The sequence below is a fragment of the Neovison vison genome, chromosome 12, assembly GCF_020171115.1.
Source record: "Neovison vison isolate M4711 chromosome 12, ASM_NN_V1, whole genome shotgun sequence".
Classification (NCBI taxonomy): Eukaryota; Metazoa; Chordata; class Mammalia; order Carnivora; family Mustelidae; genus Neogale; species Neogale vison.
Window position 1 is genome coordinate 21,114,924 of NC_058102.1, and position 15,647 is coordinate 21,130,570.

Sequence of the window (15,647 nt, forward strand, 5' to 3'; positions counted from 1 at the left end):
GACAGGGGTTGCCTGGGTGGCTCAGTCATTAAGCGTCTGTCTTCAGCTCAGGTCATGATCCCAGGGTCCTGGAATCGAGCCCCACATGGGCCTCCCTGCTCAGTGGGAAGCCTGTTTCTCCCTCTCCCACTCCCCCTGCTTGTATTCCCTCTCTTGATGTCTCTCTCTCTCTGTCAAATAAATAAAATCTTTAAAAAAAAAAAAAAAGTATGGACAGAACAACAAGTCTGGTTTTTACTGGATTATCACTCTGAGCTATTCAAGGTATCTCTGGCATTTTGCCTGGGCTCATTTATTACTAAACTATTTGTGTCCAGCAAAAAGGTAAATCATTCACTTAATAAATAATTTACTGAGTACGTGTAATGTGCAAAGTTTGAAGGGATGCTGTTTCCCCATATCCACTAAAAAGAAGAAGCAGACTTAAAACAATGTCAATATTTACAAGTATATTGATACATTTCTTCAACCCATTTCTGGTGCATTACTAAGTGCCAGGCACTGTTACAGCGGTTAGAATACATCAGCATACAAAACACAATGATGCAGGCCCTTGAGGAGTTTATATCCAAGCAAAAGACAGCAGACAATAAAAAAATACACATCATATAAATTATATGCATAAATCATCAAGTCGTGTAGTTTGATGGAAGGCAATACATGGAATACTTGCAATATAAAGGGGAAAAATCTGGTTAAGGGGATTTAGGGTACTAGAGTGAGGGAGCGCGGGAGCTTACAGTATTAAGGTGCCAAGATTAGCCTCATTAAGAAAGTGAGAGTTGAGGGGCGCCTGGGTGGCTCAGTGAAGCCTCTGCCTTCAGCTCAGGTCATGATCCTAGGGTCTTGGGATTGAGCCCCGCATTGGGCTGTCTGCTCAGCAGGGAGCCTGCTTCCTCCTCTCTCTCTGCCTACTTCTCTGTGATCTCCGTCTGTCAAATAAATAAATAAAATCTTAAAAAGAAAGAAAGAAAGAAAGAAAGAAAGAGTTGAGCAAAGCCTGGAAGGGGGAGAGAGATTCAGCGAAATGGCTGTGAGGTCTGTGTAGGATAGAGGTCTTGGGCAGAGAGAAAACTTCTCTCTCCTAGTTGGAGAATGCTTCTCTCGCCACACCCAGAGATTATGCTTCCTAGTGCAGAGGACCTAGGGGTGATGCATGCGTGGATGCTGAGGAACAGTAAGAAGTGGTGAGCAGAGGGGAAAGGAGTAGGAGATAAAGTCAGAGAAGTTGGGGGCCATTGTAAGCCATTGGAGAAACTTTGTTTCTGCTTGGAATAAAATGGGGAATCACTGGAGGGCTTGGGAACAGTACCAGTAGCCTGATTTGACTGACATTTATAAAGATAATCCCATCTTTTTTTTTTAAGATTTTATTTATTTATTTGACAGACAGAGATCACAAGTACGCAGAGAGGCGGGCAGAGAGAGAGGAGGAAGCAGGCTCCCCGCTGTGCAGAGAGCCCAATGCAGGGCTCAATCCCAGGACCAGGACCCTGGGACCATGAGTCGAGCCAAAGGCAGAGGCTTTAACCCACTGAGCCACCCAGGCATCCTGATAATCCTGTCTTTTGTGTTGAGAATGGGTTGTACAGGGGCAAGAGTAGAAGTGGGACCATCTTTTTTGAAGGCTCTTGTACTAATCTGGACAAGAGATATGGTGACTTGAAGAAAAAGAGTAGCAATAGAGTTAGTAAGATAGGGTCAGATTCTTGATATATTTTGAAATATCTTAGAAAAAGATTGTCTTTTAACCTCACTCTATATTTTAGTACCAGGCAGTGGCATTTTTAGCATTATTTCTCTTAAAGCCTCTACAAAGAATTGTTCCTTCTTCAATTTCTTGTTTTAAAAAAATTCTGATGTCACAAGAAACACATTTGCTCAAATTTTGTAGCAGTTCTGTCAGCCTTAACTAAAGCTTCGTTTTCATTATTTCAGAGAAAAAGATGGTTTTAAGTATATATAATAGAAGCAGTCCCCCATTTATGAATTTTGTTGTTTTGTTTTAAGTAAATGCTATGCCCAGTGTGGGGCTTGAACTCATGACCCTGAAATCAAGAATCACATGCTTTACTGACGAGCCAGCTGGGTGCCCCACCGCCACTTGTGAATGTAGAATGAAATATATTCTTCTTAAGTCAGTTGTTATTCTGCACCTAGTTTTTCATCAAAATAATAATAATAATAATAAAGGGAGCTTGGGGCCAAGTTTACATAAATCTTTACTTCTACAGTCACTAAACCAAAATTCATGTGTATGATTTACTTGTAAAATAGTCCCCAGATTCCAAGTAGGAATTACGATGAACATCTCCCCTGCCCTCCCCTTCCTTACCACTTAACTTCTGCACATTCTTCTTTCTCACCCTGCCTCCTCCTCTAGGTAAATAAATTATCTTTTCTACCTATGGCCGAAAAGTTACCCTGTCCTGTCAGAACTAGCGGTGTCATAGAGAAACTCACTGGTTCAAATTTTGTAACAAGCCACAAAAGAACTTGACAAGGGGGTGGGATTCAATAAATGAGGGATGAGGGGACGCTTCTGGAAACCTGGGATAGAGTATTTCAGGGAGGCTGAGATTTGGCTATTTATGATAGGGCCTAAGCATTTCCCTGTTACAGGGTTTACCTACGCTGTCTACAAGCCTGTCTGGAACATTTTTCTCCCAAACCTTATGGCTTATTCCTTCACATCTGTGAAGGCCTCTGTTTAAAATGTTATCATCTCAGAAACACAGAAAGCTTCCCTAAGATAGCTACCCATCTGCTTCCTTCTAACCTCTTACTCTGCTTTATGCTTTTTTTTTTTTTTTTTTTTTTAATTTATTTGAGAGAGAGAGACAGTGAGACAGAGCATGAGCGAGGAGAAGGTCAGAGAGCGAAGCAGACTCCCCATGGAGCTGGGAGCCTGATGTGGGACTCGATCCCGCGACTCCAGGATCACGCCCTGAGCCGAAGGCAGTCGTCCAACCAACTGCGCCACCCAGGCGTCCCATGCTTTATGCTTTCTTAATGGCACTTAATTAAATGCCTGAAATTATATTATGTGTTTGCTGATTTTTTAAAAATTGTTCTTCTCTCCCAAGAGAACATAAATTTCATGAGTTCAGAAACTTTTCTTTTTTTTACTTCAGAAGTTTGGTTTGTTTATTCATCACCGAGGACAATTGTCTGGAACATAGCAATCACTCACTAAATTTTCACTGAAACACAGAATGAATTAATGGGGACAGCTCCATGACTGAAAATTGGCAGTACATTTGAAGCTAATGGAAATATATCCCAGGGTCCAGGATAAAAGAGCTGCGTGGGGTGCCTCCCATAACAATATTAGCTGATGGATTATTTACCCCAGATACATATAGTAATCTGGGATTACTTTTGTGTAACCCAAACTGGAAAGGAATATTTATCATTTTTTAAGAGAATAAAATTGTAATATATTTAAAAGCAACCATTTATATATGGACCATGTAATTACAATGTAAGATTATTTAGACCACTGTTTTTATGGAAATACAAATTTTCGTTATTATAGGAGAGCATTACACTAAGGATTGGTTAGCCTAGTTTCAGTTAAAGTACATACATGAGAGTAGAAAATAGAATATGAAGAATTCTAAAAAAGTTTCAAGTATTTATACCCTCTATAATTCAGAGACCTTCTGCTACCCGCCCCCTCTCTCCATCTGCAACCCTCTTCCTCTACTCATTGGTCAAAAATTTTGAGAGGGTTCTCTTATGTTGGATTCCTGGCTAGAAAAAAAATTCATATTAAATATTTGAAAATACCTGTTTTTATGTTGGATAAAACACAAGAACTGTTTTATGTTGGATCTGGTTGTAAGAAACTTAAGAAGTTTCTATGTGGAGAAGATCCAGATGCCATACCAGATATTGATTCAGATTTGTTCCTTCGTCATCATTAAGAGACTATTATAGCCAAGTAAGTTGGAAAGGAGCCAAGGGAGAGTGTGTAATAAATATATAATAAAAGATAGTTATATGAAGGTAATTTTTTTTTAATCTACAGTGCAAGTTCTTCTGTAGTTCTTTTTTTTTTTTTAAAGATTTTATTTATTTATTTGGCAGACAGAGATCACAAGTAGGCAGAGAGGCAGTGGGGGCGGCGGGGGGGGGAGAAGCAGGCTCCCTGCAGAGCAGAGAGCCCATGCCAGGCTTGATCCCAGGACTCTGGGATCATGACCTGAGCTGAAGGCAGAGGCTTTAACCCACTGAGCCACCCAGGTCCCCCTGTAGTTCTTCCTGAAAGCTCTTTGTCTGATTACCCTTAATCTAAAAAGGTGAAAATTTTCTCTCTCAATGCTGCTTCCAAGTCTCACCTCCCCTTCTATTACCTACCCGCCTGTTTCCTTGCTTCTATGCTCTCTCTCTCATCTCTTTTTCTGACTGTCTCAGATTCTTTCTCATATGTGTCATTCTCTCTCACCCCTTTCCTTCTCTTTTCTAAGAAATGACCTAGTTTTATAGAGGAACCTGACCTTCCCAGTTGAATAAATGCCATGAATTGCTTCACTTGATGACTTGTGGCAATTGATCTCATTCTTTAGTTTAGATTTTCTTTAAACTATCAAATATTTTCAGTAGTAATTTCCTAAGATTGTCATGTGAGAGGCAAAATAGCATAATAGATCTAACTGTGGGTCCTGGGGCCAAATTACCCAGGCAGGTGGCTTAATCTCCTTGTGCTTCATCTTCCTCATTTACAAAATAGGAATAAGAATGGCATCTACCCCACTGGGTAATTATTAAATATGTAACATTTATACTCAATACTAATATCATAAATTTAAAAATATTACAAATATTTAAATTGTATAATTATTTAAATATTAAATACTATTACTACATTTACTATTACTTGATACTAATATTGAGCACTACTATGTGTCAGACACTGTGCTGAAAACTGACATAGGTTTATGAAATTATTTCTTCTATACAATATTTTTTGTAGGCATTACTACTATCCTATTTTATAGGTGAGGTAATTGAAGCGTTAGAGAGAAGTTAATTAACTTGGCCAACTAGAAAAGTAGGTAATGTTGTTTTCCTTAAAAAAAGTTTCTAAGGCATTACTAATTTTTAGAAAAAGCATTCATACAGTGGGACATAAATTTATTTCCCTGACTTACTTGAAACTTCTCAGCTAATAGATTTTTTTCTCATTCCTTTCTTTAAACACAGGGCATACGGCAAAGTGTATGTTGCCACATGTATCCTGTCTGTTGGATGCAGTTAAACAGCAATGCTAATAAAGTATTCTGAAGTTAGCATCTGGAATCTTTTTGGATTAATTCAATCATATCTTACTAAACTTCATTTGGCTGCCACTACTACAGTAGCTTTTTACATTCAATTTCTCATTACTTTTGGCTTTCGAGAAAAGTGGAGGAGTTGCAGGCATTTAATATTTATTTCTGTTCAATAACATGCTTTAAAGAGAGATAATGAATATGAGTCCTTGCACAGGGCTATGTGCGGCAAGCATTTAGAAAGTGAAAAATGATCTCATAATATTTCCCCCTAAATAGCTTAGTTCTTTTGTCTCTTTGTGAAGTTTATTCCTTATTGAATAAGATTAGATTGTATCATTATATAATTAAATTGAAAAAAATTTAAGATTTTATTTATTTATTTGTCAGAGAGAGAGAGAGAGTACAAGTAGGGGGAATGACAGAGAAGCAGACTTCCTGCTGAGCAGGGAGCCCAACATGGGGCTCGATCCCAGGACCCTGGGATCATGACCCAAGCCAAAGGCAGATGCTTAGCAACTGAGCCACCCAGGTACCCCTAGGGAGATGATTGAATCCAGTTTGGCCTTTTGACTTAAGATATGTGTGAGACATCCTGGTCGAGCTTTTCAGTAGGGAGGCCGGATTCACACCATTGAAGCTCAGCAGGGAGATAGGAGCTAAAACTAAATATCTGGGAGCACATGGAAATTGAGGTCATTTGGAGTACATTGAGTAAAATAGGAGTTCCAAGAATAAAACATTAAGGAACACCAATAGTCAAGGGGCGAGTAACGAGGAACCTACGAATGAGACAGAGAAACAATGTGAGGAGGGAACTGAGTAAAGTCAGACCCATAAAGCCAAGGAGATGTAGCATTTTAAAGAGGAGGACTCTGTGTGGCAGATCAGGACAGCAACGACTCTCTGGAGCCGATTCGTGAAAGTGGATTCAGCAGTGTGACAAAAACCAGGTTGCAGTGGGATGAAAGGGAATGAATGGGGAATGAATGGATAAAGAAATTAGGAGTGGGTGTATGATAAGGGTGTACGAAAAGTGAGCGATAGTTGGGGTGATGCTGAGTCAAGCCAGAGGCTCCAGCATACTGATCCACTGAGAGGAGAGCAGAGGACATGCTCAAGGACATGTCCGTCCTCAAGGGCACAGACCAAGGGTTTGCCTGGCACAGAAGGAGGGATATTGGAATAAAGACGACAGTGTGTGTGGATGTAAATAAATGGGGAGGGTCGAGGTAGAACGTTGAGAGAGATTGCAAGAGATGCACTCGTTTTCCTTGACAAACTAGGAAGAAGAGATGCTGTCTGAGGAGTTGGACCAATGAATGGATCCTGGGAGAAGAGAAATAGACTGTCAGGTGAATGGGAAAAGCAGCTGAGAAAGGACAAGTAAATGTTGATGAGGAATTTTGAGCACCTGGATGCTGCAGATTGTAAATGTGAATGGTGCCAGTTTGTACAGTACGATTTTGTCAGCAGCCCTTACTTACTCGAATGCCAGAGTGGAAAAGGTGGATTCAAGCACTGATGACGAGCTGAGATGCTGCTCATCAGCTGTTGCAGGATAGAAGCATATGCGTTCGTTCATGAGAAAGTGGTTCCGTTTTGTATCTAACTCAGGAAAGGAAAGAAGAGGTGATGGACAAAAAAAGGTGGCCCGTGAGGATTTGATGTTCTGAGATTGAGAAGAGTGCTGACAGCTCCTAAGCCAGTATATCATAGCGGAAAAGACTCCAGGCCCTGGGAGGGCACAGTCCTTGTTTCAGATCCTAGCTCAGCCGCTTGTTAGCCATGTGGTCCAAGCTTTTGTTCGTCAGTAAGGTAGGGCTGATACTAATAATACCTACACACCTAGACCTGAGGTTACTGAAGACTTAATGAGGGAAAAGTACAATAAGTTTGGCACATGGTATGCACTATGTGAAGCCACTACTCTATTGTTATATGAAGGATGTAGATTCTGGATAGAAGTTGGGTCCACGTGTTTAAATTTTCAAAGACAGTATAATTCCAGGGTATCACCATAGGTGTGTTTAAGTAAAAGCCATTTTAGTGACGATAGAGAAAAACCCTGAAATTGATGGCCTTCAGGATTTCAAAGGTTACTCTGATTAAGAACTTCTTTCATATGTGGGGGCTAAGGCATCTTCAATTGTAGATGAGCATCAGGAGTCGCTTAGTTGACTGTACGTGCTAAGACAGCTCACAGAACAGTGAAAAAAGCACTGCTCGTGTTCACGAAATTATTTGTGTTTTGAACATGCCTCTGATGAGGTTCATGACATGCCACCCTAAAATATGACATTTGGCATATTGAATACTTTAAGCTGAAAGAGTCTGAAAACATGGCAGAAGCAGGAAAGCCACCCTGACCTTCTCCCTCCTTGCTCATCACTCGCCTTCCCTGATAAAAGCCATAAAACAGGGCCACCTGGGTGGCTCAGTGAGTTAAAGCCTCTGCCTTCGGCTCAGGTCATGATCTCAGGGTCCTGGGATCAAGCCCCACATCCAGCTTTCCACTCAGCAGGGAGCCTGCTTCCCCCTCTCTCTCTGCCTGCCTCTCTGCCTACTTGTGATCTCTGTCAGACAAATAAATAAATAAATAAATAAATAAGTCTTTAAAAATGAATAAATAAATAAAAGCCATAAAACAGTCTTGTTAGAAGTGCCCTCCTTACATTCAAGGTAAGGAGGTTCTTTACCTCTGAAAACAAAGGGACACAAGAAGAGTCGGAACAAACAGGCCTTGCTTAGTTTTCCCCAGTTTATTACAATTACCTGGTACTCAGCCTATTGTATTCTTCTACAACTGTCTACTGGTCATCAAACCTAGCATAAAAGTATGAGGACTGTTTCTTTGAGTTTTCATTTCCTTATGAAGGTTCCAGTGGCAAACAAAACTTAATCTGTATGCTTTTCTCCTCTTAATCTGTCTTTACACACTTTACTTTTGAGACCCAGCCTGAAACCCTAAGAGGGTCAAGGAAAACTTTTTCCTCCAATATACTTCCAACTTATTAACCACAACAATTAAATCCCTTGTGTATTTGTCTTAAAACTAGGATAGGAGTTCCTTGCTTCTCCTACTTCATGGAGACATTTTGAAGATCAAATGAATAATGTATGTAAAATAAGATAGTACCCATTTTGCTATGGAGCGCTTTGTAAAGAAGCAGTTTTATTACTCTGAGGCAAAGAAAATATGAGCAAAAGTAATATCATCCACCATATTCTGGAAAAAAATAAGTCCAGCATGAGGCCAGTTTGGATATATACATTTCAGGTGGTGGTTGTTGTTGTTTTTTCTTACTTGCTTTTTCAACTTTTCTTTTTTTTTTTAAGACTTCACATTTTGCCAACACTTAACAAGGAGTTTGGAGAAAAAAGGAAAGGACAGTTCAGTGTCTTCACCAGCTGGCTCTTCAAATCAATAGTAACCTCAACATGTCTTTGAAACAACAACAAAAAAGAGAAATTAATTAAGGAATTTCAAAACACCTTCCAGAAGCTTTACATTAACACTTCTTGGGGGCAAGAAACTACCATTTGTAAATACAAGCAATTCTCTGGTGATTTTCTCAAACGGCTATACTTAGACTTCAGAGACAATGTAGCCTGAAGATTGTTTGATTATCCTTAAAATATGTTAAAGAAGGTGGACAAAAGGTACACATTTCCACTTACATAAGTCATGGAGATATAATATACAGCATGATGATTATAGTTAATAATACTGTATTGCATATTTGAGAGTTGCTGAGAGAGTATACCTTTAAAAAGTTAAGAAAGTTTTTAACTTCACAAAGGAATACAAATTAAGTTCATGTATGCTGATTCACTTAATCATGCCATTAAAAGTACTTACTAAATGTGCTATTATCGGGGATCCGGTACAGTTAATTCTGTTAAAAAAATATCTTCCCACAGAAAAGGAACATTTTAATTCATTTGTTCTCTGAAGTAAGCATGCACTTTCCTTTGTATGTATTATTGTTAAGTTACTTTCTTAGGCTACTGTGAATTGTGTAAACAGAGTAAGATTTTTTAAAGTAGAATATTTTAAAAGTCACAAATCTAAAATTCTTTGATATCTAAAACCATGATTTTGGCTTCTCTAAAATCTTCATCACCCCAGAGAGTATTTTATGGGTTTCTTCTTCCCTCCTGGTTTTCTTCTTCTTCTCTCCCTACCCCCCTACCTCCTCCTCCCCTCCTGTCTTCTCCCTCTCTCTCTGTTTTTAAGTTGGTTAGGTCACTTTGTGACATCATTTTTTCAATGCCATATAGGTTGTGGATTAAATCCTTGTTGAAAGTTACACAGCAATACATTCTTTTGTGGTCTTAACTTGCGCTTTGATCAGAAAAGAATGTATCATAAGTACTTGAAAAAAATATATATTGGGTCTTCTTCCTGCCTTGTCTTTGGCGTTTTTGTTCGTAGAGCGGCCAATAGCAAGATGTCTTCAGGAAATGCCAAAATTGGGCATCCTGCCCCCAACTTCAAAGCCACGGCTGTTATGCCAGATGGCCAGTTCAAAGACCTCAGCCTATCTGACTACAAAGGAAAATGTGTTGTGTTCTTCTTTTACCCTCTTGACTTCACCTTTGTGTGTCCCACGGAGATCATTGCTTTCAGTGACAGGGCAGAAGAATTTAAGAAACTCAACTGTCAAGTGATTGGTGCTTCTGTGGATTCTCATTTCTGTCACCTGGCATGGATCAACACACCCAAGAAACCAGGAGGACTGGGACCCATGAACATTCCCTTGGTATCAGACCCCAAGCGTACCATTGCTGAGGACTATGGAGTCTTAAAGGCTGATGAAGGCATCTCGTTCAGGGGCCTCTTTATCATTGATGATAAAGGCATCCTTAGGCAGATCACTGTAAATATCCTACCTGTTGGCCGCTCTGTGGATGATACTCTGCGACTGGTTCAGGCCTTCCAGTTTACCGACAAGCTTGGGGAAGTGTGCCCCGCTGGCTGGAAGCCTGGCAGTGATACCATCAAGCCTGACGTCCAGAAGAGCAAAGAGTATTTCTCTAAGCAGAAGTGAGCCCCAGGCCATTTTAGGGCTGGGCTGTAGTGGGTGGCCATGAAAACAAAATCTCTTTTGTACTATTGTTATGCTTAAAACACAAGACTTTAGACTTTGTGCAGATGTGGTATGGGATGGGACAGGCCTTTCCTGCAGGGGTTGGGGAGTCCAGCCTTTCTTCTCTGGAGAGAATGGCCTGAACTGTGTTACAGGGCAGGCCAACTGTAATGTACAGTAGTAGGGCAACACTTTTGATCTTCTGTTGTTTCTATTAAACTTGAACTGAGAAAATATATATATATATATTGAAGTAATGTCATCTTTTTTTGTTGTTCAAAAACTGATAGTTTCTTGAAATTGAATCCTTAGAGTCAAAGTTCTCAACTAAGAGTGTGAAAAGGTTTCAGAGGGCTGAAATACAATGCACTTTCTAAAATCATGTGCAATTTTTTGTGTGTATATGTGCTTATGGTGTTTTTCTAGGAAGTAATCCACAGCATCACCAGATTCTCAAAGGGTATTATGATCTAAGCACATTAAGAACCACCGAATTAGAGAATCAACACTATTGATTCCTTCTTCAGAGAATATACTAAAAGCCTTTATTGATGTATATTTATTTTCAAAATTTTGCTTTTACTTTGTGAATAAGCCATCATTCTCAATGTTCAGATATTATGCTAAAATAAAGGTATTCGCTGGATGAATTCTGAGTTCCTGTCCACTTAAAACAAAACAGAAAACAAAGTAAAATAATTTTATGATACTAGAAGATATAATTACCCTAATCTGTGGGTCTTTTGAGATGAGGAGGACATTGATATATCTCCAGTAGGAGACCTGAAAGGGTGATTCTAAGATTTTTTTTTTTTTTGACAGAGATCACAGGTAGGCAGAGAAGCAGGCAGAGAGAGAGGAGGAAACAGGCTCCCCCACTGGGTTTGACCCCCAGGACCCTGGGATCATGACCTGAGCCAAAGGCAGAGACTTTAACTCACTGAGCCACCCAGTCGCCCTTGAAAGGGTAGTTCTAAGGGGATCAGGAAAACACTGAAAACATGCAGCCAAATATTCTTTAGTGGAAGGGGTGCAGGGGAGAGTCTCCTTATTAGGAGAATCAGGTTGGGGGATTGCTCAATATCACTGTGAAAGGCTAGAACTTTGAGGATGCATGAAGGATATGACCATGTCTTTGAATCTGCTGCTGAGGAGATTACAAACAATCTTAAGGAAACATCATCCTTCTGAGCCTTTTTTTTTTTTTTAATTTCTAGAGTAAAAATGTACATGCATAGATTTGTATTTCTAAGATTGGACCAGAAATATCAAAGATACAAAGGCAAGTGTGTGGTATGGCAGGTAACACCAGGATATGGGCCCTGGTGTCAAGAATGCCTTTCAGTCTTGAACATTCTTTATGTATATAAAGAATTAATATTTATTTAATACTTGACTTCAGAAGGGAGTTCAGAAGGGAAAATGTTAGCAAGTAAGCTCCCTAGATTTAGGTGAAATCCAACTTAGAATTGGTAGAATTACTAGTTGTTCAGCAATGCTTGAAATATTTTACTATTGTATAAAGTGAATGACAATTTCTTATAACACTCTCCAATAAAGCTTACTTTGGCCAACAAATACACTATTATTCAATTGAACTTGTTTACGAAGAAAAGTTGACTTCTACTGAATAGTTTTTGGAGGTTCTGAGGCATGAATTCCTACCCAACAGTTCCGCTCCACCTAGTGACAGCTCCACAAATTACAGTCACCCTGCTTTAGAATTCCCAAGGGTATTATCATTCATATTTAAATTAAACATTTTTCCTTTTTGAGAGAGGATTTATAAAGATTTCCCCCCCTCTATAAAGTCCAGCTCCAACCATCGAAAACATTACCTCCTGTTAGAATATTCAGTAAATTTCTATGAAAATTAACAGCCTGGGCGCCTGGGTGGCTCAGTGGGTTAAGCCGCTGCCTTCGGCTCGGGTCATGATCTCGGGGTCCTGGGATCGAGTCCCGCATCGGGCTCTCTGCTCAGCAGGGAGCCTGCTTTCTCCTCTCTCTCTCTGCCTGCCTCTCTGCCTACTTATGATCTCTCTCTGTCAAGTAAAAAAAAAAAAAAATCTTTGAAAATTAACAGCCTGATTCATTAGTGCTTGGGATTCTGCTTAAACTTCTTATGCACATTCTCAGGTACTACCCAGGTAAATGAAAGATTTTTTTTTTTTTTTTTTTTTGAGGTGCCTGGGTGGCTCAGTAGGTTAAGCATCCATCTCTTGGTTTTGATTCAGGTCATGATCTCAGTGTTGTGAGATGGAGGCCCACCCTGGGCTTCATACTGCTGAACCTGGAGCCTGCTTGGGATTCTCTCCCTCTCCCTCTCCCCCTCCCCTACTCCCTCTCTCTTAGAAAAATAATTTCTAACTCAAAGAAATAAATGTTGATACAAAACTTTTCTCACAACTTATATACATAAAGAATGTTCAAGACTGAAAGGCATTCTTGAGACCTTTTCCTCCGGCATTTTCTTCCTTCCCTGTACTCTCTACAAGTGTTTTTGGAAGTGTTTTTAGTATGCAATTGCTTATGGGCTAGAAAGACCTTTGACCATAAAAATCTAAAAAGTTAGCATTGTAACCCCAGCTCTTGTCACTTGACTCTGCCAGTTATATTAGACAACTCTTTCGTTGCCTGATTTATTCAATTCATGAGTATAGTAATTCATTATTGATTATTCAGTATTGATGAATTCAGTAATTCATCAATAATTGATCTGTGCCAGCACTCTGTTTCTGGCTGGGACCAGCCATACCACATGCAACCACCTGCAAACCAGGTTTGAAGTTTTTTCTCTGGTATTAGATAACCTCCATAAGGTCACAGATGTGGGGTGAGGGAAGGTAAACCGTGTGTGCAGTAAAAGTGCTCTAAGCCTGAGCTCATAGAATTTTCTTGTCCAGCCTGAGTCCAGTCTCGTAAATAGCACTTCCCCTTGACACTGATGTGCTGCTGTGCATGCCTAACCTGCAGCAGGGAAGCAAAATGATCCCAGCAGCAGGACCAAGAAGAATCTTTCTTGCTCAATTTGCATGAACATATGGGTGCTAATAGTTTGACGAGAGGATCAGATATTTGAAAACTACAAGAAACCTGGGAACTAGAAACTTTAGGAAAGACATACATGGATGGGTGGCTCACAATAGTCTCCAGGAATGAGGATATTTATGTTTTATATAGGGAAGTCTCTTAGTATCAGGTCGACAACATAGTCTATATTGTGAATATTGGCTAGCTTCTTGCCCCGGCCATCCTAGTGCTTGCTCAATTTACACCCTGGGAAAATTTCCTCAGCTTCTTTTTAGTCTTTAGTAGTGTCCATTCTGCTATTCAACCCATCATTTAAGGGTAAGTAATCATATTTTTAAATTTCTAGGATCTGTTATAGTAATCTGTTGTGATAGATGCATTTGCCTCATTAGTCTTTGAGAGAATAATACTTTTAAGTTTATTTTCTTCCCTTAGGGATTCATTCTCGTTGCTGGATTTGGTGTACTTCTTGTGGTGTTTTAAGTATCCCTCAAATGTTTAAAGGTTTGGTTGTCCTTTCTTTTCCCCCCTCTTTTACAAATTCCTGTTTACCTGTTGAATCTAAGTTCAAGTTATGGTGTCTTTCCTCAGTAGAAGCACCTATGTTGCTAAGTCCCTAGGGTACTGCTCTGTCAGAATTCTAATGATGTCTGAGCTCTTATCTTTAGCCTGAGATCAGTGTTCTCTTTAAGATTTTTTTTTTTTTTACTTTGTTGGTCTTTAGTGGATATAAAACTATTTTAGATTCTTTCCCTGTCCAATCCTTGCATTTCAGTTCTTTCTGCTGAGCCTGAATTCCAAGAAAGAGCATAGGGTTCAGCTGTTTCCAATTCATTCTCTTAACGGCTTGCCCATGATCTCCAGTTCTCTGTATTTGTCCTAAGATTAAAATATCTCTGGAATTGTTACATATTTAGTAGTTTTCTCCTGCCCTGATCTGGGACATGGGTTTTGTTCTTGATTCTCCAAAAATATAATCTCATTTATTTTTCATCTTTTACAAATTCTTCCACTTTTGTTCATCAATAGCACCCTTTGTGTTTCCTAGAGTCACTAAAGGAATTACTCTTCTATGAAAATATAGTGTGAACTATTTCACATACACAGTATAGATTCTACTACAGTGAACACCCATGTGCACACTACCCAGCTTCAGAAATAACATATCACAAATAGCACTGAAGTGTTCCCTGTATATTCCTCCCTGATCTCATTTGCTTTCTTCCCTTCTCCACTAGAAATGGTTAAAGGGGTTTGGGACATGAAGTAGGTGAACATGATCGGTTTGCTATGCCAAGTCAAACACCACTGAATTAAACATTTCAAAACCAAGACAGAAAAGTGTTTGAGAGGACTGTTCTTAATTAATCATGGATATAAATCCTAATTCTACTGTCTGAGGGGTATACGATGCATGGCCAACACTGGAACATGTTATTTCCATGCACGCAATTTACAATAAAAAATTATGAACTCTAGAGGCACCTGGGTGGCTCAGTTGGTTAAGTGTCTGCCTTCGGCTCAGGTCATGATCCCAGGGTCCAGGGATCAAGCCCTGTATCATGCTCTCTGCTCAGCAGAGGGCCTGCTTCTCCCTCTGCCTCTCACCCCCATGCTCGCTCTCTTCTTCCCTCTCTCTTTCTCTCAAATAAATAAAATCTTTAATTAAAAAAAAAAAACTATGAATGCCAATGTGGCTAAGTTCTCACCCCACTTTTAGTGAATTTTAAATTAGGAATTTATGGATTTTATCAGTATCTTTCCAAAATAATTGATATCTTTAATGTATCACTTAAATGTTATTATTTAGAACTAACGGTAAATGTTCTCTTTGAAACCAACTTACTATATAATGTTAAAATCTCTAGCAATGAAGTTTCTAAATTAGATAGGTATGGAATTGGATGGGAGCTTTGATTGTCTAGGGATAGAGGATTAAGAATTATGTTCATTAATTTCGGAAATGAATTTTTAGTGTCTCAAAGATGACCACGATGAGATGCACATTGCATACAGAAATTAGTTTACTATAGTAAGCATGTGAACACACACATCAGTCTCAGCAAGACTTCAAGGCCAGGGCATGTTTTGGGAATGCAGCTTTGAGGAATGCGTGTTCAAGGAAAAACACCTGGTTGGTGATGAATAAGTATTCTGCCTGTCCAACATGAGATCTTGACAAGTCAAGGAAAGTCCTTTAAATGGGGATTTACCCTTTTACGTCCAACCACACCATCTTGAAATTCTA

General features: G+C 39.4%; 1 protein-coding gene across 1 annotated transcript; it reads left to right on the forward strand.

The window, feature by feature from the left end:
- Positions 1-9,668: 9,668 nt before the first annotated feature.
- LOC122891614 (peroxiredoxin-1-like) lies at positions 9,669-10,603 on the forward strand. The gene has a single exon (XM_044227403.1). It carries the CDS (start codon positions 9,731-9,733, stop codon positions 10,328-10,330), a length of 600 nt encoding a protein of 199 aa, XP_044083338.1. The 5' UTR covers positions 9,669-9,730; the 3' UTR covers positions 10,331-10,603.
- The last annotated feature ends 5,044 nt before the right edge of the window (positions 10,604-15,647 follow it).

What these genes read in the sequence shown, in the direction of transcription:
- LOC122891614 (XM_044227403.1), top strand. Translation starts at nt 9,731, where the DNA reads ATGTCTTCAGGAAATGCCAAAATTGGGCATCCTGCCCCCAACTTCAAA.